General features: G+C 36.3%; 1 protein-coding gene across 1 annotated transcript in view; it reads right to left on the bottom strand.

Annotated features, from left to right (window-relative positions):
* The window catches only part of LOC136260881 (uncharacterized), a 44,953-nt gene that overhangs the window by 331 nt on the left and 16,718 nt on the right, over positions 1-27,904 (bottom strand). The window contains exons 11-25 of the mRNA XM_066054783.1: positions 27,716-27,817; positions 22,842-22,940; positions 22,303-22,404; positions 19,134-19,232; positions 18,580-18,681; positions 13,705-13,803; positions 13,166-13,267; positions 12,379-12,477; positions 11,637-11,735; positions 7,109-7,210; positions 6,190-6,244; positions 2,852-4,992; positions 1,481-1,517; positions 1,356-1,427; positions 37-312 (exon numbers count right to left, since the gene is read on the bottom strand). Of these exons, the coding sequence (XP_065910855.1) occupies positions 37-312; positions 1,356-1,427; positions 1,481-1,517; positions 2,852-4,992; positions 6,190-6,244; positions 7,109-7,210; positions 11,637-11,735; positions 12,379-12,477; positions 13,166-13,267; positions 13,705-13,803; positions 18,580-18,681; positions 19,134-19,232; positions 22,303-22,404; positions 22,842-22,940; positions 27,716-27,817 (3,586 nt within the window). The remainder of the gene's footprint in view (positions 1-36; positions 313-1,355; positions 1,428-1,480; positions 1,518-2,851; positions 4,993-6,189; positions 6,245-7,108; positions 7,211-11,636; positions 11,736-12,378; positions 12,478-13,165; positions 13,268-13,704; positions 13,804-18,579; positions 18,682-19,133; positions 19,233-22,302; positions 22,405-22,841; positions 22,941-27,715; positions 27,818-27,904) is intronic.

Genomic DNA, 27,904 nt, shown 5'->3' with positions numbered 1-27,904 from the left:
ATGTGAACATCATTACAAATAAAGTTGATTCATTACCTTTGACCAGTTCTGCTTTAATCTCCTCCACTGCAGCTGTAAGCTCCTCCACATCTTCAATACACTTCAGTAGTGTTTTCCATGTCTTTGGGCTAGAACCATTACTAGTGGTAAGCCAGTCTTTAAACAACTTCTGACAACAATCCTGGAGATTACGTGACTCTTTCTCTATGGCACTAACGGTGTATGGATCATAGTCCATGGAGTAAGCAACACTTTCCCATTCCGCTCTTATCTTAGGGATAACTATCCTATTCAAGATCTTCATCTTTGGTTCTGAAAAGTTACCATAAACATGAGTTTCTAATGAACATTGTCACTATAGTACATTTTAACCTACACAATTACAGTAGTATATAAATGCAGTACTGTATAGCGGGTTTTTACCACGAAGACTTTATTTTGCAAACAGTGGCTAACTGCAGTAATTAAATTTGTGCTTATTTTATTTTGTGTGTTTTCAACTTTTCGTGTCTTCTTGCCCTGTAACTTGCGTACTGCACGCCCTCTAAAGGATATGCAGTTTGTTTTCGTTTCATGGTGGCACAACAATACGGTATGTATCAATTAGGGCTCAAACAAATAATGGTTTTTACTATTCGAATATTCTTTATTCACAACTACCGAATATTCGAATATTCTTTTTCAACATTGATATGGATGAGATATCAATAATCCTGCGGCTGTACAAGATGTCTCTTTAATACAATTCAGAATCAACATGATTTGATCACTTATGTCATAGATATGCTTATGTAGGATCACGAATTTCCATGTACTCTACCACTGATGTTATATATTTCCTTTGAAACGAATATTCGAATAATAGAATATTCGTTTGAGCCCTAGTATCAATCAATACGTATTGTTGTGCCACCATGAAACGAAAACTAACTGCATATCCTTTAGAGGGAGCGCAGTAAGTGTTGGGTCGTCACGTAGCAGCACACATCCCCACAAGTAAGTTCCTCGCCAATGATAGGAGTCCAAAATATCTTTATAAAATAAACATGATAGCCATGCATACAACTGCTTAACAACGCTTCCATCTCTTTCACTGCGTTTCTAGTAATTGAAATAATAAAATCAGCAGATTTTATTTTCGCGGATAGCTGCATTTGTGGAAATTTGTGTCACGCTTTTAAGATTTGTGATAAATTATAGGTGCAGTAAAAACCCACTATACAGTAATCCTTTTCTCTTTGGCACTGATGGTATACAGATTTATGGAGTAACCAACTCTGATTCTATCATGGGGATAACTCGTGTGTTCAAGTTGGTATAGTGGGCTCTGGTGTACAAGTATAAACAACACATACCTTGTACTAATATTGTACTATCAATTGATACTGGTTGTTCATGTGGTGATGTAGATGATTGACTGGTTTGTTCTGAAATTAATAAAACATGTGACCAGCCATGTGTACAGTTTAGATTAATTTACCTTCAGACAAACTTGTACTGCTACAAGTAGGGATTCTCTACAGAAAACCATGAATACAAAACATGTAGTATAAACACTTTGGTATGGAAATACTCTTGACTGATACTACTAGTTGGTGTTGTGTGTAAATTTTATTTTCAAAAACATTTCACTGTATACCAGCACACTACGTTAACTGGTTAGCAGTGCTAGCATTGTACAATTCATGTAGCAACATACAGTACAGTAGAACTGTATGATAGTATCTCAATTATATTAATAGCTGGTTTCTGGAAACCAACACTTGTGTATACATGACAAACTATACCAGTACTGACATTACTGTACAACTAACTACTGTATGATGGGTTACTATTGGTTACTATTGGTAAAGGAAATTATCAAAGAGCAGCTGGTAAAACTAATTTCATAGGCTTAATGCTCAAACGTCATGTATAATGCCAAAAAACGAATTTTGGCCGTTGTTGTTTAACCAAGCGGGTTGTTATTGAATGGCAACCATGTGCTCACATGATAAAGGGATATCACGTCTACAATGAAACATGGACCACTACACTAGGGGAAGTTTTGTTTTGCAGACAAGTAGAGTGAAATGACAAGAGTATGAATTACTGCACATGTCCACTAGTGGAGGGAAATTTTGATTACCTTGCTGACTAGTAATTAACAATGTAAAGCCATGATATGCTACAGGGGAGTATAGTTCAACAATTACACACTTCTTAGGAGTATATAATAGAAACCAAGAGTGTCGAATGGTGTAATAGCCCGTGATTAATGATTGCATAAAGTAACATGGATATTTCAGTAATTGCTCATTTACGTGAAATAGTAATTTGAAATGTGTATGTGGCAACGGGTCTTTGTTTGCCAGTTTTCCGCGTTATTCAACCAAATATTCAACAGTTATTGTACAAGGAAAGTGTAGTAAGGACCCAAGATAACTCCAGCTTGCTAAAACAACGGTTGCACATTGCCACACCTTCAGGGATCTGCTTGGCAGTGCCAGAACTTTAACATTAGCCATTTTTCTTTAATGCTATCATGTTTTCACTTGGTTTAGTGCCCGAATTGGGCTAAATACAGCAATCCTTAATGACAATATAAACGAACAATTACTGAAATATCCGTGCTACTTCACGCAATCATTAATTACAGGGTAATACACCCATTCAATATTCTTGGTTTCTATTATACTATACTCTTGGTAGTAGCGAGATCAAAGCTTAGCTACATAATTAATTGTGTAATTAGTAGAGTTAAAAATTTCATACAACCACTGCTCTTCGAATTGAACTCCTTCAAAAATAACCCATTGAAAGTAGGCTAATACTAGCACTAGACAATATTAATGTGAGAGTACCAACAAACCTTAAACCAAACTCGGTGTGAATCTCCTAATTTGGTTGATTGTTGATGATCACATATGGCACGTTCATCAGGCTTGGTTTTGGATGGGAACATCAAATGTTTGTGGCTGTGTGAATGACAACAGTTACAGAGGAATCCATACTTAAAGTCATTATGCTGCCAACCAAATTGTTCACAGACATCTTTCAGAGCATCAGTTACAGCAACTTGAGCGTCATAATAAACTGTGGACGGTTCATTATCCTTTATTCTAACTTGTATTTCTAAATAAGAGTTTCTATCAACAAGTGATAAATACTGAGTCATATCATCATTGATAACAAATGACATGAGATTAGAATAACGACGATACTCATGGCCCTTGTTCATACCATACAGTTGAATACTGGGCTGGTTGTTTTGGAGTAACTGAATTACAAGAAAACTAAATAGACCTCTTGGAATTGTATCACCAGTGAATTTTATTAGTAGGGGAGTCACTGTAAAGTAATTGTTGTCATCAACATAAAATACTGGTTTACCATATTCACTCTCTTTAAAAACTTCATCAACATCTTCTACATCACATGTAGGGAGGATGCTCGGCATGAAAAATGATTCATCATCAAAAGGTACAATCAACTTCAAGTGTTTGAGAAGATTTAAAAATGATCCTAACTCAATATCCTGCACATCCAAGTTGAGATCATCAAGTAATTTTCTACACATAATTCCTTTGTTAACTAGTTGATCAAGCAAATTTTTATCCAGACATTTACCAGTATCAAACTTGCACGTTACAATTGTAGTGAGGTTACGAAACAGCCACTGAGAATCAGTTACAACAAAGTTGTTCATACCATCCACCTCATTGAAGTATAACAACATGCCAAGTGAATGATAAAAGCTTAAAATTTCTTTGATCTCTTTGATCTCCAGGTTTTGACCTTCAGGAAGAATTTGATCACAAGTTTTCTTGACATCATCTAATGGTATACAAACTCTACCTTCCTCTTCATGGAGGGTACGTAATTGTAATTCTAATATAAACCATGTAATTGGTATTTCAAACTGAGCCTTCTTGGATAATATCTTCTTAATAAATTCTTGACGAATTATATTTGGAACACAATCTTTACTCTGGTAAGTTCCAGCAGTAGTGTTATCAACTGGGAATAACATCTTTCCATTACTATCAGTCCAAACTTTAAAAGATTTATTAGATTCTACATCAACGTCACATACCAATTCATTAATCCTTTGGTCAATTGTTTCTACTACATTTTCAATTTCATCTTTGATCTTATCACAACATGTACCAATAAAGCACACTGCAGGGTCTATATGTTGGTCTTCTTGTACCATCAAGTGGTGAGGATAGTATGATTTTCTACTGGCTGAATCCTTTACTGAGGACAATAAACATTTCAGCAAATGGCAATTGGTATAATTTAACTGATGTTTAGTATAACTTTTGTCACTGTGTTCAGCTACCACCTTCTGGTCAAGACAATCAATTCCACTGGACAGGTTGAGGACAATGAAGGTGAAAGCTGCAGAAGCATTTATAGCAGGTAACATGTTAATGAACTCAGGCTGACCACCTGTGTCAAGCAGTGTGAGGATGTCCCATATTTCTGGTATCATTTGAGAACTAGAAGGTTTAATAGACACAGCTGCAGTATTAGTTGTCATAGTTCGCTCTACTGTAACCAAGGGCTTATCCATTGTGACAAATTCGGCAGAACTCAAATCAGTGCTATCATCAGTGCTAGAGCCATCATCATCATCGGTGCTAGAATCAAAATAGACTGGACTAAGTAACGGACCACGGGACTTTGTCAGTTTTGAAATTCTCTTTGACTTCTCTTTCACTCTGGCTAATAAATGTTGTGTTAGTTGCTTTACTTCTGATTCCATGTCAAGGTGCACCCAGTTTGTTCCTTTAACATTAACCTTGCCAGATAGTAACACTTGTTCAGTGTGACCAACTCCTGTACTGGTGTAGTTCTTCTTATATGGTAGGTTTCGAAGGAGCCTTGAAAAGCTGGTTTTACCTGCTCGAGCAGCTCCACAGAAAATGACCTTAGCAGGTCTTATTACAATTGTAAGCCCATCTTTCTTAGCTTGACGTATCAGTTCTTCCACATAATCTTGTCTTTCTGTGTGGACAAATGTACACACTGTATAATAATCAGTCACATGCACACATCAGAAATTTATTGTTATGTGAGACCCACTGAGCAAAAACCCAACTTGTTTACATTTTCTTAAACTTTATTTTACAATTTTTTGTTGTCTATAGGAAACAAAGAAAGGGTTGTTCAAATTTTGGTCTTATCTGGTGAGTACTTTTGGGGTAATAGTGATAGACAGCAAGAAGAGTGAAACAATTGATTTGTACATTACCAAAACAGCAAGCAATTACAGGTGCTCATTAATCGATCATAAATCACAAGTACAAAATGCTACAGAGTTGATACTTGTGTCATTATGATCATGAACTGGGGCATTCATTAGGTACAGATTTTGACCTATGTCATTAAGCAAGAATACTGTTCAAGCTTAGAAACGATGACAATAAACTTATTTTTTACCACAATGTAAACAAACACATGTTACCCATTGTAGTACAGAAACAAATCAAAGATACTCTTACTCTACATGAAAAGACAAATTTGGTAAGATAATTTAATTCGTGTCTTTTTTAGAAGCGATAAAATATGCATAAATTATTTTTGTAAAATGCTCAATGTATTTCAGTGGTATTTATTTCAACAATTACACAAACAAGTCCAGTTTTTGCTCAGCAGGTCATGTAATACTTAATTAGCAATTTTTAAAATCTCTATGGCACCATTCTTTCTTTTGATACAGTACATGTTGGTTCACCAGTTATAATTATATTACAAAAAGTAAACAAACAAGTAGAAGGAAAAGTTAGGAATTGTACGATCATAGCCATAAAAGGTAAGGAAATAAGGGAGGTCACTTGTACCAGCAGAAGATATACTAGTGGACATTTAATCCCTAATTCAGTCATGGGTATAGACTGAATTAGGGATTAAACGTCCACTAGTATATCTGCTGGTATGAATTCAAAGAAACTTGCCGTTCCTGGTAGCCTATGAGGCTAGCCATGTTGTTTTTCAGTTGGAAGAGCCAATTTAGTTGTAACATCATTCCTTCTAGCATACATGGCCAACAATCAGAGTAGTTTTTCTAAGAATGCTCGTACAGCACACACAGCTTTCTCAAGCAATTTCTGAAAACTCAGACACACACCCACATTATACATAAAAAGAATTTGGCTGTTAAAAACTTTCAGCAATCACACAAATACATCCTGTGATCCTCACGTTTATCTTGGCTTTCTTCCCATTTCACCAGCCTACTAATCTCCTGCTGTGTATCCTAATACATGTTGATGTACAAAATATGATACACAAATTTAGGTACATTACTACCTTACACAAGTGTGCCATTTGAATCACTATTTTTATGATGTGTAGGGATCAGGATTATATATTAGTATAACTGTCATACTTCTCTGTCACTAAACATGTATCATTACACAGTACAATACTTGTGACATATAAACATATCCATCACATAATAGTCACCTTAATGTACACACTACTGTACTGAACACAACAAATATAATAGAATCATCTAACAAATTTGTGTACAATCAGAGGAGGTTGGACACGCACACGTGAGCGCATACATTTTGTATTGAAAGTTTAACCAAACGTTCATGAAAGTTTTTACCAATACCATTCGAGAGTACACTTCAAGTTTAGTCTATTCAGCCGGTCAACCCCATTCAACCCCACTACTCCAGGCACATAAATCGCTCTTGAAATCTACAGGGATCACGTGTGTAAGTGTTTGCTGGGTGGAATCCATGTGTAATACTATAGGGACGCCTTATGTATGTGTGTTTAAGCATAATAATTGTCAAAGAAAGCAATGTGCATGCTAACAAAGCCTCTCAGGGTATTGAAAAAGAAGAGCAGATGCTGCTAGTTTGGCCTTACAGAGAATTGAAAAGAGAATTATAAAGTCGTACACCTGCCTTGCAATAAGAATTTGCTGTTCATCTTAGGAAGCACAAGGTAACGTGGTGTAGATATTGCTAAACATTCCTCCTATCACTTCCTCCTCGTCAAATATTAGAAATATGCAATTAACAGTAATAAATTTCAGAAGCACTTGTATCATGTCCACCAATACACCCATCTTGTGGTTCATTAAGTGTACACAACATATCCTCACCTCATCGTAATGTGATATGTCAATATTGTGATGTTTGACAAACCAGTGAACTGTTGAACTATTACCTCTATCTATTGCTATATCCAGAGGAGTCTTACCATCCTATAAATGTATATGAAACAAAAAGACATTGTCAACATTCATCACAAATAATATTAACACATGTAGGATACACAGTCTTGTTAATAACTATCTTAATCACATGACTGGACAGTTAAGAGTGAACAATGGAATGAGAAGAACTAAATAAAGTTATATACACTATGACATAATAATCACACATGATGTGATGTCATAGTAACACAACGTAATTAACGTTACACCTTAAAAGACTTACAAACTTAATTATGTTGTCTATGTTACAGTAATTTGTTGCTATAGCTACCTTGTTTGTATTTGTTGTTTAAATTTCATATTTGTTGTGTGACAATTACTTTGAAGTTTTTGTTATGTATACATCTAAGCAATGTTCTCTCTGGCTAGTCCTTATCATTATTGTAGTGTTAACACATGTGTACACACCACAACATTCTCGAAAACAAAGAAGTGCCTTCTCCAGCCAATCACAAATGATTTAGAGTATTTAATAACACTATTATCAACTTAAGAAGCATTCAATTCACCTGTTCTTGCAAAAATTTTAACAGCAGGGGCGTACCAAGGGGGGTTTCCAGGGGTTTCAGGAAACCCCTTTGGATTTTATACACTACTTGAAACATTAAACTTTAGGTTTCATTTTATTTTATTAATTAGCAAAGCCCCTAAAGGGGTAAAACGCTAATACAAAAATTTATTTAGTTATTAGTTAATACAAGTTTAAAATCTGCAAGGTTATTAATGTTATTGATTTGGAGACTGTTCCATTCAGGTATTGTTTTGGGGAAGAAGGAGAATTTGTAAGTATCACAAGAGGTTTGAATGTGGTAAAATTTACAAGGATGATTTGATCTAGTTGATGTCAGTCTTGCGGGTGAGGGTAAATATTGTTCAGGTATTAATTGAAGATGATTTACAACTTTGAATAGTAGGATAATCTAAGATATTTGCGATGACTTTGGAGTGTTGGCCATTTCAAATCATTTAGCATCACAGTTACACTGTCCAAATTATTATTCCATGGTTTGTTGAGAACAAATCTTGCTGCTCTGCGTTGAACTGACTCTAGTTTGTTGATGTCTGTTTGATGGTGAAGGTCCCAAATAGGAGCACAATATTCAAGTGGTGGAAGCGCTAGTTGTTTGTATGCTTGTTCTTTCAAGTAAGTAGGGCAGGTTCTTAGATTTCTTTGTAGGAATCCCAGTGTTCGATTTGCTTTGTTACAAGTATACAGGATGTGAGTTTGCCATGACAGTTTGTCATTGATCCACACTTCAAGATATTTATGTTCTTTCACTTACTTTAGTTGAGTTTCATACATTGTATAGGTGTAGTTACTTGTAGTGTGGAGATGTGATATTCGTAAAATGTTACATTTGGATATATTAAATTCCATATTCCAGGTTGTAACCCACTTGGATAGCTGGTTTGAGTCTTGTTGTAATGTTGTATGGTCTTCGGGAGTGTTTATGGTTCTATATATTATACAGTCATCTGTAAATAGACGAAGTTGGCTTTGTATACCATTAGCTATGTCATTGATGTACACAAGGAAAAGTGTTGGGCCAAGTACAGACCCTTGAGGTACTCCAGAATTGACCTTGCATGGGGAAGATAATGCACCATTTATAGTTACTTGTTGAGAACGATCTGATAAGAAAACTGCAAGCCACGATAAAGTGTCACCAGTAATATCATAGAACTCAAGTTTATGCAGGAGTCGTTGGTGGGGTACCTTGTCAAAAGCTTTGGAAAAATCAAGCATGCAGGTGTCAACTTGTTTTTTGTCATTTATAGCCTTAGCAAAATCGTCAATAACGGTTAGGAGTTGTGTTTCACATGAGTGTCTAGATCTGAAACCATACTGATGTTTCAATAAAATATTGTGGGTATCAAGATGATTCATTATGTGACTACATATTATATGTTCTAAAGTTTTGCAGATTATGGATGTTAAAGAAATAGGACGATAATTTCTGGCATCACTTCTTGATCCTGTTTTGTATATTGGTGTGACATAAGCTTGTTTCCACACGGATGGTATGATTCCAGTACTTAGTGAGGACTGAAATAAGTGTGTTAACATAGGTGCTATTTCATTGGCAGTGTTCTTCAGAAAACATGAATGGATATTGTCAGGACCAGCTGATTTGTGTGGATTGCAGTCTGATAGTAACTTACATACACCTGAGGTAGTAATCTCAATATCGTCAATTTGCGGATAGTCGGATGAGCCTTTGTGAGGGAAATTTGTTAAGTTTTCAGTAGTAAACACAGTTTGAAATTGATGATTAAGTACTTCTGATTTTTGTCGAGAGTCAAAGACTAAGCTGCCAGTTTGGGATTTAAGACTAGTAATGGTTCTATTGTTTTTCTTCTGATTTTTAATGTATCTCCAGACCAGAAGAACTTTTTACCATTTGTGTCATCAGAGAATAAAGCATTGGAAAGATAGCTAGTGTGTTGCTGTCTCATTAGATTGCGCACATTTTGACGAATGTGTTTGTATTCCCTCCATATAGTATTACTGTTGTAACGTTTTGTAACGTTATAAAGCCGTTGCTTTTTTCTGATGAGTCTCCTTAGAGAAGCTGACATCCAGGGACGATTTGTTTTATTTACTAGGAATGTGTTTATCAATTAATTTTGTAATGTGAGTGTGAAAGAAAGACCAGTTTTCTTCAACAGTTTTAGTAGTGTTTTGATTTTGTAGAAAATACTGATCCGAAATGGTAACGATGTTTTCACATATGGCATCCCAATTTGCCCTGCTGTAAAGGTATATTTTTCTTCTGTTGTTCTTAGGAGGAGTAGTTAGAAGTTGAAATTTTAATAACACTATGTCATGGTCGCTTACACCAGGAAAAGGTTGGCAGGATTGAACCAGATCAGGATCTGTAGTAAAGCAAAGATCTAGTATGTTGGTACCTCTAGTAGGGAAAGTCACAACTTGCTGCATCAGAAAATCATCCATTGTTGTGATAAGGGTGTCTCTTAGTGTAGGTGATATGTATGATTCAAAAAGAGTTCCAGTTGACCAGTCAATGCCAGGGCAATTAAAGTCACCACCAAGAATTATTTTCGCACTTGGAAACTGTGATCTAATGTGTTGCAGGGAATCTCTTAGATTATCCAATACTGAAGATGGTAAGTGTGGAGGGTGGTAAAAACAGCCAAGAATTACATCACCCGAAGAGATTGTATGAAGTTAAACCCAAATGATCTCCAGGCTTGAAACTATGTTAATTTCACATGAAGGTATATCTGTGCGAACAGCAATAAAAACCCCACCTCCTTGCCTGTTCCTGTCTTTTCTATATACAGAGTAGTTTGATAAAAATATTTCAGAATTTGATATCGAGTCTTCCAAGTGACTTTCAGTGCAAAACAGTACATCTAAATTTTGAGAGAGCATTAAGTCCTGTATCTCTAGGTGTTTATTTACAATACCACAACAATTTACGATACCTAAGTGCAAAAAATTTGATGTGGAATAATCAGATTTGTAATTTACTTGGTGAGAGGTGCAGTGGTCTTGGAGTAGTCATTCATCCGATGAGTCCATCTGCGTTTCCTGAGATGAGGACTGGGACAATACAAGGACTGAGTTTATTACTTCCCCATGTAGTTTGTTGTTAACAAAGATTTTTGAGCTTCAAATTTTAATTTTCTTGCGATTGCATCCTGCTTGAATCAGAGACCACCTTTCTTTAAGTAGAACAGATTCAGTATGACATTCTGTTGGTGACATGTCAGGTTTAATTCTTATTTCTTTTGGGAGGGAACTAGTTTTGGATAGTAGTTTCCAGAATCTGGAATCTATCATGGACCAGGACACATTTTTAAACTTATCAATAGTTTCTAACATGATAGCAACACTTATAGCATTTTTCTGAATTATGATTTTGGTGAAAAGATCGAGATACTCTAATAGAGCAGTCAGGTAATATAAACTACTCTAATATAACAGTCACTTAGCTGTAGTGGAAACCCCTTTTCAAAATTCCCGTGTACGCTCCTGTAACAGATTATGTGACAAACACGCAATAGTGTACAAAATATCTGTAAATTCATAAATGGGAGCTCAGTGGATGTGTGTATTTCAGAATAAGTGTACCACACTAAAAAATCCACAATGCCAGCGAAAATAGGTCAAAATTTATTCAGTGTGTGTTTTATTATAGCAATCTGCACATGATGCCAAATGGTTAGTCTCCTAACTGAATGCATTGTTTAGACTCCAAACTGCTTGTGAAAAAGTGTAGTAGTAATTGTATACAAAACACCTACTGAATAAACCATATGTAATTTTAAGGGCCTTACAGGTGTGTCACAAAAAGTATCTACACTATACAGAGTGTTACAAGCCTCTATGGAATTAAGAGACCTTGTTTTTAATCATCACACAAAATGCTACCAAACTCTCACTCACCTTGTTAACTATATTCACATCTAGCCCTGCCTTGACTAGTTCACCAATAACACTGCTACAATTACCCCACGCTGCTTCATGAAGTAAATTATTCCCATCCTGTGGTAGTACAAACATGTAACAACTAGACCATAACCTGTCACTGTCTATACTAGAGCTGTGAATCTGGACAAAATGTAACAATTGGCAGATCATAACTGTCGGTTATCTGATTAACTGAATTGAATAACATTTTCTGCAATTATTCATTTTCATGTTAACATGTTAAGCTATGTGCACCTTTAAATTTGTAGTAAGGTTGGTCAGATTGTCCTATAGTGGCCAAACTAATAAGCACAAAGTGATTATGCCTAAAGCTGAATCCTACTACAAGTGTGATATCAGTTAAGGAGTGAGAAGAGTATCTAAAATGTACACTGTTTGAGAGAATATGTTGGAGATCAGTTAACCAGTTATTCAAAAGAAAAAACAACAACTGGTAAGTGGAACAACAGATCAGTTAATCGGTTTACCTGGTAAGGTTTCACAGCTCTAATTTGTACACACTATAAGTTACAGCCATTACCACATTCAAGTTCCATGACTAGATACACTATCATGTGTACAGTATATACAAGATTAATGTAGCACACATCATATGAAACATTTTGTATTATTATTTGACACATCAACTTGTTGTTTACAACATGTCACTACACATACAACACCTCTTGAAGTGTTACCATGAATGTACATTTCTTACATTGTCAGTGATCTTGATATCTGCACCTGCTGTGATTAATGCACCTGCTGATTCTTCATTCCCCTCATATAGGGCTATACTAAGGGCACTCCGACCATTCTGTAACAACACACAAGTGATACAACACATCACCAAATGTATACCATAACTATGTACACAACATATACTGACTATACTAACATGTTTACACTAATAAACAATTAATGTATACACAATGTGGCTAAGTGTCCTTGTGTTACAATTGTAAACTGTCAGTAATAACTGACCAATTGTCATCACCTCAACAAGTACTAGGAAACTTACATACAACACTTAGCTACACACTAGAAATGTTGCAGTAACAGACGCAACTTAACCAGATTAAACCATTTTACACTCATACAATTCCTAACTATTGTCAGTGTCTACAGTTAACCACCAAACACTCCAGTCAAATAACACTTAACTGGTTTAACTGGTTATGGTTCATCATGTAGGACTGTCACTATAGCCATAGGTCACTATAGTCTATGATCTTCAATATGTTTATAGTAACGTATGTGCTTTACCACTATTATGATAAATTGTTACCTCAAGTAAACCAGTTCACTTCTTGGTACACTAATACACTACAGTGGTAGACCACATGTGTGTGTTAAGATCATAAATTTTTAAAGTGATAACAAGGTTAAAGGTAACTATTGACAATTCATAGCTTACTACGTATACTGTGTGATACCACAAACACATCTACTCTTACATTAACCAACACACTCACACTTCATTACTATACAAACACTTTACACACCTTATTGACTGCATTGATGTCTATGGATCCTGTATTGAGTAGATCACTGGCCACTCCAGTACATCCTCCATGTGCTGCACACATCAACATTGTATCCCCATCCTATGGTAACACACCATAACATCAACTATCCCACACTAGTAATACCTGCCATCTACATTTCTGATTACACAATAAAGATTTATTATTGTGTTGTTACATAACAGTACAATGAGGTAACAGCTGGTATTAAACAATACAAAGGGTTTGTAACCATTTTATATTTCACACTACATAAATTATTTGCATACTTCTATACTCTTTGGAAATACACTCAAAGTTTGAAGTGACAAACAGAACTTGGATATTGTCGGACTAAGCTATCACTTCTAACTAGATATACAGTCACAGATATACTAGATCACTGTATCTATCCCACACATATCTAAATTCCACATAAAAACTTGGCATTATTATTTGACACATCAACTTGTTGTTTACAACATGTCACTACACATACAACACCTCTCGAAGTGTTACCATGAATGCACATTTCTTACATTGCTAGTCATCTTGATATCTGCACCTGCTGTGATTAATGCACCTGCTAATTCTTCATTCCTCCAACATAGGACTATACTAAGGGCACTCTGACCATCCTGTAACAACACACAAGTGATACAACACATCACCAAATGTATACCATAACTATGTACACAACATATACTGACTATACTAACATGTTTACACTAATAAACAATTAATGTATACACAATGTGGCTAAGTGTCCTTGTGTTACAATTGTAAACTGTCAGTAATCACTGACCAATTGTCATCACCACAATAAGTACTAGGAAACTTACATACAACACTTAGCTACACACTACAAATGTTTGAAGTAACAGACGCAACTTAACCAGATTAAACTGTTTTACACACTCATACAATTCCTAACTATTGTCAGTGTCTACAGTTAACCACCAAACACTCCAGTCAAATAACACTTAACTGGTTTAACTGGTTATGGTTCATCATGTAGGACTGTCATTATAACCTTAGGTCACTATAGTCTATGATCTCAGATTACTCACAGACTGGGATTAGCCAGCCAGGTGGCAGAGGTCATCAGATCTTCTTCTAATAATACAAAAGCAATGAAACAAGGGAAATCATCTACACCAGCAGCTATACTAATGGACATTTAATTTCTACTTCAATCATAAACAGCCTGTCGGTAGTATGGAAGTAGGGATTAAATGTCCACTAGCAGGTGTAGATGACCTTACTTGTTTCATTGCTACTCAAATGCAAACTTTATAATCTTTCCTCATACTTGTATAACATCTATGGTGTAAAGTAAGTAGGAACCTATACGATAACCAAACACTAACACACGTTAGTAGTCAGTAACACATTTCTTATAAGTTATTGTGGCTACACCTAATGATGTCTATAAGTAGCAAAACCTTTTCTGGGAAGTGGGCATGGCTCCACTTAATCTTACAGACGGCAACACACTTTTACTGATAAATGAGTAGTCATGAAATTAAGCTGGACTTCTAATCTGTGACACGTATGCTCATATTGATGGTTTCACATGTGATCCTACCCAAGTCAGATCCAGATATTCTATAGATCAAATCAGATTCCACTAACTCAGAAAGAAAGTGAGCTGGTTGGTCAGATTACACCACAAAATACTCTAATACAACAGTCACTACACTACAGAATAAAGTGGTTGGTCTATGACAAATATGGACACACAATCACAAAACATGTCACAGTTCTTCTGTTTGGGCTGAGCATGAGCAGCAATAATATCGACAGTGTGATACATCACCATATTCAATAACAAGGATGATAGTGATATCAGTGCATATAGATTCACATTGAAAACATGATTATCAGTTTTTTTTAACCCTGGAGATCTTTATTAGTAATGTAATGCTACCTTATTGTCTGAGTTGTGTAATGGAGGCCACACCACCACAGCAAACAGGCATAGAAGTGCTGCTTGCATGGGACAAATCACAGCTACACAATAAGGCAATTTTACAAAATATCCACTTGGTAAAGTAGTTCACAAACTATCAAAACTGTAGTCACTATCGTGATACTTGCTGAATAGCAACATTTTCCCCTATCACTCAGCACTGCCTTCAATTCATTACATCATATCAATGAACAGCACACACTGGTATATATTATGCATTGACCACATGTTGTCATGGATATACGTGTATGCAGCATAACGTATGACAGTATTTCCCAAACGTCCAATTTGAGTGAGTGGTGATTGATACGAGTAAGTGTTACTAATCTGATTACATAAGATGATTTACACTCAACATCATCATTATCAGGACAGTAGTGACCACCCTACATCATCATCACTATAGTAACATGAAGCCATGCACGAATGAAAAATTTTGACTGCATAAACCCTGGCTGGCTATGGTACATTTTAACGTATCCTAGCTTAGCCTTGATGTGGTAGTGGCGCTGGTTTCTTTTATATAAAATTTCAGCCCAAATCAATTATGGGAATTAATATTAACACATCATATTTACCAGGACTGGTTTTGCCATGAAAAACACTCTAAAGGAAGTGTTGTGTTATCCTTGCTACCCTATCAGTTGGGAAACATCTATTTAGGATGAGTATCGATCGTGATACTAAAATGGCAGTATCACTTAGCCATAAGTACTAGTGCTATAGATTATTCACAAACATTTCATCACATCTTTTCAATATGGACCGTACTCCCTTTTAAATAAATGGGATAACCACTCCACAGTGAAACTTACCCCGGCAGACATTTAGTAAACTTCATAAACAGTCTGAAACAGGTTTAAAACACTTAAAATGACTAACACATCACAAACACATTTATTCTTATCACACCATACAATTTAATGACTGATATGTTAAGCCCAACTTTGTCACAAGATCAGCCAAAACACAAAATTGTTGTGGTGCTGGAAATGATGAGCACATCAGATGAGAATGTACACAATTTGTGCTAAAGTTCCAACCTGGGGTTGTCCTTAATTTACTATTCTCTCTTAATATTCAAACAGAACACCAACCATCAATGTCATGTTATCTTCACAACTCTACTTAGTTCAAACATACTTCACAGAGTTAAGAGGTACAAAAAAAAAAAATTGAAATTGAGATGCGTAAATATGGTCTGGCTTAAGCCAACACAGAAATTCAAAGAGAACACAGAACACAGTCTTTGAGAGATAATACTATCTTAAAACAATATTGAATAGTGAGTATGGTGACTCCTTTACACCATGTTCACACTATCTCCTAACTCCGGTACAACATGACATGGTTTGATATAAAATGCAGTGTGTATTGATTGTGTTGTGCCAGGCCAGGCCCAGCTTGGCACAATATGACAATGGAATGGATTGGCCCAAGATAGTGAACATATTCTGAGACACTCAAATAACAATAATTTTCCTTTGTTAGATCTCTGTTAGTAAACAGAGAGTTGACATGTACTATACAATGAGGCTACATTATAATGTGTAGTGGTAGACTCTGTGACAGGTACACTCTGATGACCATGTTATCTCCACACTTCAAAATGACAGAGCATGTAATTAAAGATTTATGACAGAGAGTCAAAATAGGGATTTGTGGTTTACATTACCACCACAGCGATCCCTTCTTGTTTTGTGGCTTTTTTCAGCGATCCCTATTCCTATTTTTTATTCATCTATATTAAATATAATTTATAGAAAGTTGTACATACACGTTACTGATGCATGTGAGCTATAACGTCATGATAATTATCATGATCGTGACATGTTGCTTCCTATAATCGTGAAAGTAACAAAATTTCACAACTGATTAAAAAAAAAAAAAAATTCATTGAGGCTTTACAGCACAAGAGCTAAAAGTTTGTAGGATACCTGGTCCTACAGCCTGTCAGCCTTAGTCATCACCTCAACAAGTACTAGGAAACTAATGCTTTTAACAAGTTGCTACAGAATTACAAAATATATATATATATTAAAGGAATTTTCTACTGACTGATTGACTGAGTAACTGACTGATACCTTCAGACAAGTGTAACTCAATAACAGCTAAGGATATGGGCTTGACTTTTTTGCTATTCAACATTGCTTAGGTCCCTTTTGGCATACCGCAGTACGTACTATGCATTCTTCATGGACTTACAAGTATCCTCCTTTGTGTCCGATTCATCTTTGCTGACAGTGAAAAGTGTTGATTTGGTGGTAGCACGTGATGGCTTCCCTTCATAACGGAAATTGTCCATATTTTTCATAGTGGCTATTTTGATTGCATGTTGTGTAATGGGTTGAACATAGTCGACAATGAAACGTAATGGATACTTCACTTTTCAGACAATAATTGATATAGATAGGGCATGAGGTGCCATTTCAAATACGGTATGCCAGTCATAATAATTATTTACAAAAAAAATGTTAACAAACAAGTACACAAATATTTAGAATTTTCAACTAGAGTAGGAACTATAGCACTTCGATAAAAAGTACTGAAACAAGCTGGAGTAGTACACGATATTAAATCACAGTAAAACAATAAGAAGTTTTATATCCCTTTACAGCACTATCGACATGCATGCTACACAGCAAATATAGTACACTAATATTTATGCTTGGTTCCCAATATATTAATTATTGTCGCATTAGTTGTCCTGCATGTAAAGCAGCAAAAGTTTTGTTTGTTCTTTACAGCACGTTGAAGTCACTGGTAGGGTAGACGCACTGAATAATTGAACTACATTCCTGTCAAAACCATGCAGCAAGATGGCATAAGGAAATCTCATGCTCTTTAATAATGTGACGTCACCATGTACTCTACATAGCTACATGAGCAGTGCTGGTGTTTAATGTTTGGTCTGGCATTAAAATGTTTGCTGTGGAAATGGTCTTGCACGTAGGGCAGGTACCAATGCCAGTGATGGATAAATTGTAACCTCAACTAAACCAGTTCACTTCTTGGTACACTAATACACTACAGTGGTAGACCACACATGTGTGTTAAAATTAATACTACACAACAAAACACTCTAATACAACAGTCATGCTACAGAAGCTGTTGGCTGATGAAAAATTTATGCTAGGTACTGTCGTAGTCTTCTATTCTCTTACACTCATCAATTAAGATCACCAAGTCTCTTTGTTGATAGATTGTACAGGGACCAGTGGGTGTATCATATGTGTGACATGTAAGCCATTTCTTTACACGGAGGAAATGAAATCTTTGACAAATAAAATTTTCCGTCCCATGGTGATTGTACATATTATTAAAGTGATAACAAGGTTAAAGGTAACTCTGAATGACAATTCATAGCTTACTACTGTGTGATACCACAAACACATCTACTCTTACATTAACCAACACACTCACACTTCATCACTTTACACACCTTATTGACTGCATTGATGTCTATGGATCCTGTATTGAGTAGATCACTGGCCACTTCAGTACATCCTCCACGCGCTGCACACATCAACATTGTATTCCCATCCTGTGGTAACACACCATCACATTAACTATCCCACACTAGTAATACCTGCCATCTACATCTCTGATTACACAATCATGAAAGTATAAAGATTTATTATTGTGTTGTTACATAACAGTACAATGAGGTAACAGCTGGTACTAAACAATACAAAGGGTTTGTGGCCACTCTACATGTCACACTACATAAATTACTTGCACACTTCTATACTCTTTGGAAATACACTCAAAGTTTGAAGTGACAAACAGAACTTGGATATTGTCGGATTAAGCCATCACTACTAACTAGATAATTATACAGTCACAGATATACTAGATCACTGTATCTATCCCACACATATCTAAATTCCACATGAAAACTTGGCATTATTATTTGACACATCAACTTGTTGTTTACAACATGTCACTACACATACAACACCTCTTGAAGTGTTACCATGAATGTACATTTCTTACATTGTCAGTGATCTTGATATCTGTACCTGCTGTGATTAATGCACCTGCTAATTCTTCATTCCCATCACGTATGGCTATATTAAGGGCACTCCGACCATACTGTAACAACACACAAGTGATACGACACATCACCAAATGTATACCATAACTATGTACACAACATATGTGACTGGATTTTGGAAACATGATCCAAATCGCACATTAGAAGTTTCGAGAGAAACGGTTTTAAAGAATTGAAGCCAGCATAAGTCTCCAAGGATAGCAAGCACGCGTATGAAATTTACACAAAAGATGCATCAATCTGTTATCTTTCAGGCCACTTCCAGTACTTGTAGTTGCTTGTAGAGTTTCCTGCCAAATAAGATAGAAAATCTGAGCAGTTGGACGAGTGAAGTAGTATCACGAGTGCTCACAAAGGGGTGGAGGGGAGGGAAAAAGATAGACCTCAAAATGGAGGCAGGCCACGAATGGAGTCCAGACACGAGATTACAGGGTTGTGCTGGCTCCTTAGTGGCTGATATGTAGCAAAATCAACAGAGAAAACGTCTGGCCAACATTATAAGGCTGTCCACCAGTAAACCACTGATTCTTGCCAAGCCAGGTCCTTCACAAGGCCTGAAACCGCCATTTGAGCACTCCACACCACCCAGAAAAGACGTCTGTTAAAACCAGCCTCGTGTAGTTTGAGTAGTGCTGAGGGTCAAAACTTGTAGTAGATAAGGGTAGCTATCCACTGGTGGTGTTAGCTTGATTTTGCCTGATGTGCGATTTGGATCGGTTTTGTAAAATCTGGTCACATATACTGACTATACTAACATGTTTACACTAATAAACAATTAATGTATATACAATGTATCTAAGTGTCCTTGTGTTACAATTGTAAACTGTCAGTAATCACTGACCAATTGTCATCACCTCAATAAGTACTAGGAAACTTACATATAACACTTAGCTACACACTACAAATGTTTGCAGTAACAGACACAACTTGGATTAAAACATTTTACATGCTCATATAATTCCTAACTATTGCCAGTGTCTACAGTTAACCACCAAACACCCAGTCAATTAACACTTAACTGGTTTAACTGGTTATGGTTCATCATGTAGGACTGTCATTATAGCCATAGGTTGCTATAGTCTATGATCTCCAATATGTTCATAGTAATGTATGTGCTTTACCACTATTATGATGGATAAATTGTAACCTCAAGTAAACCAGTTCACTTCCTCATACACTAATACACTTTAGACTCTATTTAGGCTGTTTTAGGTGGGTAATAAATCTCATATACTCCACCTTGTTTTCTAATATACTCCACGCCTTCAGGCACAATATAACATATGCTCGAAATCTAGGTTCATCCAATCACTATGCATTGTTCACGTGTAGTGATTTAACGAGCGCGGTTATTTTGTCACATGAGGATGCGTAGTTGCCATGGCGCTAGTATTATCGCAAGAAAACCAGCCGGTTTTGCCGAGCATACAGCAGAAACAGCCATGGATGTGGTAAGTAATCTGAGTGTAATGTGAAATAGAGTCTAAAACAGTTACACGGACACAATGTGGAGTCTATGAAATTTATAAACCCTCAGGCCCTTAGTAGCGCCCTCGCTTCGCTTGTGCGCTACAGCCCGGGCCTTCGGGTTTATAAATTTCATAGACTCAACATTGTGCCCGTATAACTATTATACAATGGTAGACCACACGTGTGTTGACATTAACACTACACAACAAAACACTCTAATACAACAGTCACAGTCACTACACTACAAAAGCAGTTGGCCGATGCAAAGGTTATACAAAGCCTTACACCCTGTTCACACTTACCTTCTAACCTGGGTACAGCATGAAATAAGCTGTCGTATGAATTAATTGAGCAGTGCCGAACCAAGCCCAGCATGTCACAACAAGACGAGGTGGGTTGGCATGGGGTGGGATACAATGTGAAGCATTCATAGCTAGTCAACTCTGGTTAACAATAACAATTTGCTTCTGCTGGTCACATAGTGAGTATTTTCTACACTCAAAAAAGATCTACAACATGGCTACAATGTATTCCAAGATGTGCTATGCTTCTGGTAAAATCCCAATCATTTCATTCTGCTGATGTTGGCAAGAGACACCCACTGGCTATAGTAAGCGACCTCACATTGTACAGCTTAATCTCTGTGTTGTCGCTACAACTTCAGTAGTTTTATTAAGTGCCTAAACGCTGTACATTGTGTGCTCATTATCAATAAGTGTCCACAATCCCCAGCTAGCTTGTTGAGCAGTAGTGTGAACAAGTACTGTCTCAAGTTCAACAACTCCGGTTAGCCTGAGTTGAAAGCCAGGGACAGTGTGAATGTGGTGATAGACACTGTCCACATAGTCTTCTGTTCTTATTGAAACTACACTCATCAATGAAGACCACCAAGTTTCTTTGTTGATAGCTTGTACAGGGACCAGTGGGTGTATCACATGTGTGACATGTAAGTTCTTTACATGTAGAAATGACAAAGTTGTCAATGTGATATTTTAAATATTCTCTTGTGATTAGTGCTCTGCGATATATCGGTAATACCGTTTATCATAACCGATTATCATACCGTGACAGCCTTTGATAACTGATATATCAAAATACTGGTATATTGATGAATACCGCTATAGGATTACTTTTAACCCAGCCTTTTGTGTTTAATTATCCAATTTGCTGATGGTTTAGCAGACATGCCTTGAACAAAAACTTGAGATTGCCACATTACAATACATGCCTACTTGTACTGAACTATATTTTTTTGGTTTTTGCCGCTTGATACTAGCCTAAGAAATGATGAAATAGTTACAATACCAAGCTAACTATATACCGATATATCGCGATATTTTCCTGTTACTAATACCATGTATTCAAATTTCAATACCGCCGAGCTCTACTTGTGATATATATTTCATACTGATCACACCATTCTCATAACACTTAATACAATAATTCCAGCAACAGAGCACTTGTATTACCCTCACCCCCACCCCATGGTGATCATAAATTTTTAAAGTGATAACAAGGTTAAAGGTAACTATTGACAATTCATAGCTTACTACGTATACTGTGTGATACCACAAACACATCTACTCTTACATTAACCAACACACTCACACTTCATTACTATACAAACACTTTACACACCTTATTGACTGCATTGATGTCTATGGATCCTGTATTGAGTAGATCACTGGCCACTCCAGTACATCCTCCATGTGCTGCACACATCAACATTGTATCCCCATCCTATGGTAACACACCATAACATCAACTATCCCACACTAGTAATACCTGCCATCTACATTTCTGATTACACAATAAAGATTTATTATTGTGTTGTTACATAACAGTACAATGAGGTAACAGCTGGTATTAAACAATACAAAGGGTTTGTAACCATTTTATATTTCACACTACATAAATTATTTGCATACTTCTATACTCTTTGGAAATACACTCAAAGTTTGAAGTGACAAACAGAACTTGGATATTGTCGGACTAAGCTATCACTTCTAACTAGATATACAGTCACAGATATACTAGATCACTGTATCTATCCCACACATATCTAAATTCCACATAAAAACTTGGCATTATTATTTGACACATCAACTTGTTGTTTACAACATGTCACTACACATACAACACCTCTCGAAGTGTTACCATGAATGCACATTTCTTACATTGCTAGTCATCTTGATATCTGCACCTGCTGTGATTAATGCACCTGCTAATTCTTCATTCCTCCAACATAGGGCTATACTAAGGGCACTCTGACCATACTGTAACAACACACAAGTGATACAACACATCACCAAATGTATACCATAACTATGTACACAACATATACTGACTATACTAACATGTTTACACTAATAAACAATTAATGTATACACAATGTGGCTAAGTGTCCTTGTGTTACAATTGTAAACTGTCAGTAATCACTGACCAATTGTCATCACCACAATAAGTACTAGGAAACTTACATACAACACTTAGCTACACACTACAAATGTTTGAAGTAACAGACGCAACTTAACCAGATTAAACTGTTTTACACACTCATACAATTCCTAACTATTGTCAGTGTCTACAGTTAACCACCAAACACTCCAGTCAAATAACACTTAACTGGTTTAACTGGTTATGGTTCATCATGTAGGACTGTCATTATAACCTTAGGTCACTATAGTCTATGATCTCAGATTACTCACAGACTGGGATTAGCCAGCCAGGTGGCAGAGGTCATCAGATCTTCTTCTAATAATACAAAAGCAATGAAACAAGGGAAATCATCTACACCAGCAGCTATACTAATGGACATTTAATTTCTACTTCAATCATAAACAGCCTGTCGGTAGTATGGAAGTAGGGATTAAATGTCCACTAGCAGGTGTAGATGACCTTACTTGTTTCATTGCTACTCAAATGCAAACTTTATAATCTTTCCTCATACTTGTATAACATCTATGGTGTAAAGTAAGTAGGAACCTATACGATAACCAAACACTAACACACGTTAGTAGTCAGTAACACATTTCTTATAAGTTATTGTGGCTACACCTAATGATGTCTATAAGTAGCAAAACCTTTTCTGGGAAGTGGGCATGGCTCCACTTAATCTTACAGACGGCAACACACTTTTACTGATAAATGAGTAGTCATGAAATTAAGCTGGACTTCTAATCTGTGACACGTATGCTCATATTGATGGTTTCACATGTGATCCTACCCAAGTCAGATCCAGATATTCTATAGATCAAATCAGATTCCACTAACTCAGAAAGAAAGTGAGCTGGTTGGTCAGATTACACCACAAAATACTCTAATACAACAGTCACTACACTACAGAATAAAGTGGTTGGTCTATGACAAATATGGACACACAATCACAAAACATGTCACAGTTCTTCTGTTTGGGCTGAGCATGAGCAGCAATAATATCGACAGTGTGATACATCACCATATTCAATAACAAGGATGATAGTGATATCAGTGCATATAGATTCACATTGAAAACATGATTATCAGTTTTTTTTAACCCTGGAGATCTTTATTAGTAATGTAATGCTACCTTATTGTCTGAGTTGTGTAATGGAGGCCACACCACCACAGCAAACAGGCATAGAAGTGCTGCTTGCATGGGACAAATCACAGCTACACAATAAGGCAATTTTACAAAATATCCACTTGGTAAAGTAGTTCACAAACTATCAAAACTGTAGTCACTATCGTGATACTTGCTGAATAGCAACATTTTCCCCTATCACTCAGCACTGCCTTCAATTCATTACATCATATCAATGAACAGCACACACTGGTATATATTATGCATTGACCACATGTTGTCATGGATATACGTGTATGCAGCATAACGTATGACAGTATTTCCCAAACGTCCAATTTGAGTGAGTGGTGATTGATACGAGTAAGTGTTACTAATCTGATTACATAAGATGATTTACACTCAACATCATCATTATCAGGACAGTAGTGACCACCCTACATCATCATCACTATAGTAACATGAAGCCATGCACGAATGAAAAATTTTGACTGCATAAACCCTGGCTGGCTATGGTACATTTTAACGTATCCTAGCTTAGCCTTGATGTGGTAGTGGCGCTGGTTTCTTTTATATAAAATTTCAGCCCAAATCAATTATGGGAATTAATATTAACACATCATATTTACCAGGACTGGTTTTGCCATGAAAAACACTCTAAAGGAAGTGTTGTGTTATCCTTGCTACCCTATCAGTTGGGAAACATCTATTTAGGATGAGTATCGATCGTGATACTAAAATGGCAGTATCACTTAGCCATAAGTACTAGTGCTATAGATTATTCACAAACATTTCATCACATCTTTTCAATATGGACCGTACTCCCTTTTAAATAAATGGGATAACCACTCCACAGTGAAACTTACCCCGGCAGACATTTAGTAAACTTCATAAACAGTCTGAAACAGGTTTAAAACACTTAAAATGACTAACACATCACAAACACATTATTCTTATCACACCATACAATTTAATGACTGATATGTTAAGCCCAACTTTGTCACAAGATCAGCCAAAACACAAAATTGTTGTGGTGCTGGAAATGATGAGCACATCAGATGAGAATGTACACAATTTGTGCTAAAGTTCCAACCTGGGGTTGTCCTTAATTTACTATTCTCTCTTAATATTCAAACAGAACACCAACCATCAATGTCATGTTATCTTCACAACTCTACTTAGTTCAAACATACTTCACAGAGTTAAGAGGTACAAAAAAAAAAAATTGAAATTGAGATGCGTAAATATGGTCTGGCTTAAGCCAACACAGAAATTCAAAGAGAACACAGAACACAGTCTTTGAGAGATAATACTATCTTAAAACAATATTGAATAGTGAGTATGGTGACTCCTTTACACCATGTTCACACTATCTCCTAACTCCGGTACAACATGACATGGTTTGATATAAAATGCAGTGTGTATTGATTGTGTTGTGCCAGGCCAGGCCCAGCTTGGCACAATATGACAATGGAATGGATTGGCCCAAGATAGTGAACATATTCTGAGACACTCAAATAACAATAATTGTCCTTTGTTAGATCTCTGTTAGTAAACAGAGAGTTGACATGTACTATACAATGAGGCTACATTATAATGTGTAGTGGTAGACTCTGTGACAGGTACACTCTGATGACCATGTTATCTCCACACTTCAAAATGACAGAGCATGTAATTAAAGATTTATGACAGAGAGTCAAAATAGGGATTTGTGGTTTACATTACCACCACAGCGATCCCTTCTTGTTTTGTGGCTTTTTTCAGCGATCCCTATTCCTATTTTTTATTCATCTATATTAAATATAATTTATAGAAAGTTGTACATACACGTTACTGATGCATGTGAGCTATAACGTCATGATAATTATCATGATCGTGACATGTTGCTTCCTATAATCGTGAAAGTAACAAAATTTCACAACTGATTAAAAAAAAAAAAAAATTCATTGAGGCTTTACAGCACAAGAGCTAAAAGTTTGTAGGATACCTGGTCCTACAGCCTGTCAGCCTTAGTCATCACCTCAACAAGTACTAGGAAACTAATGCTTTTAACAAGTTGCTACAGAATTACAAAATATATATATATATTAAAGGAATTTTCTACTGACTGATTGACTGAGTAACTGACTGATACCTTCAGACAAGTGTAACTCAATAACAGCTAAGGATATGGGCTTGACTTTTTTGCTATTCAACATTGCTTAGGTCCCTTTTGGCATACCGCAGTACGTACTATGCATTCTTCATGGACTTACAAGTATCCTCCTTTGTGTCCGATTCATCTTTGCTGACAGTGAAAAGTGTTGATTTGGTGGTAGCACGTGATGGCTTCCCTTCATAACGGAAATTGTCCATATTTTTCATAGTGGCTATTTTGATTGCATGTTGTGTAATGGGTTGAACATAGTCGACAATGAAACGTAATGGATACTTCACTTTTCAGACAATAATTGATATAGATAGGGCATGAGGTGCCATTTCAAATACGGTATGCCAGTCATAATAATTATTTACAAAAAAAATGTTAACAAACAAGTACACAAATATTTAGAATTTTCAACTAGAGTAGGAACTATAGCACTTCGATAAAAAGTACTGAAACAAGCTGGAGTAGTACACGATATTAAATCACAGTAAAACAATAAGAAGTTTTATATCCCTTTACAGCACTATCGACATGCATGCTACACAGCAAATATAGTACACTAATATTTATGCTTGGTTCCCAATATATTAATTATTGTCGCATTAGTTGTCCTGCATGTAAAGCAGCAAAAGTTTTGTTTGTTCTTTACAGCACGTTGAAGTCACTGGTAGGGTAGACGCACTGAATAATTGAACTACATTCCTGTCAAAACCATGCAGCAAGATGGCATAAGGAAATCTCATGCTCTTTAATAATGTGACGTCACCATGTACTCTACATAGCTACATGAGCAGTGCTGGTGTTTAATGTTTGGTCTGGCATTAAAATGTTTGCTGTGGAAATGGTCTTGCACGTAGGGCAGGTACCAATGCCAGTGATGGATAAATTGTAACCTCAACTAAACCAGTTCACTTCTTGGTACACTAATACACTACAGTGGTAGACCACACATGTGTGTTAAAATTAATACTACACAACAAAACACTCTAATACAACAGTCATGCTACAGAAGCTGTTGGCTGATGAAAAATTTATGCTAGGTACTGTCGTAGTCTTCTATTCTCTTACACTCATCAATTAAGATCACCAAGTCTCTTTGTTGATAGATTGTACAGGGACCAGTGGGTGTATCATATGTGTGACATGTAAGCCATTTCTTTACACGGAGGAAATGAAATCTTTGACAAATAAAATTTTCCGTCCCATGGTGATTGTACATATTATTAAAGTGATAACAAGGTTAAAGGTAACTCTGAATGACAATTCATAGCTTACTACTGTGTGATACCACAAACACATCTACTCTTACATTAACCAACACACTCACACTTCATCACTTTACACACCTTATTGACTGCATTGATGTCTATGGATCCTGTATTGAGTAGATCACTGGCCACTTCAGTACATCCTCCACGCGCTGCACACATCAACATTGTATTCCCATCCTGTGGTAACACACCATCACATTAACTATCCCACACTAGTAATACCTGCCATCTACATCTCTGATTACACAATCATGAAAGTATAAA

Source organism: Dysidea avara, chromosome 7 (assembly GCF_963678975.1).
Source record: "Dysidea avara chromosome 7, odDysAvar1.4, whole genome shotgun sequence".
NCBI lineage: Eukaryota > Metazoa > Porifera > Demospongiae > Dictyoceratida > Dysideidae > Dysidea > Dysidea avara.
The sequence above is the reverse complement of the archived record's forward strand: the minus strand, read 5'-3'. Positions and strand labels throughout refer to the sequence as shown.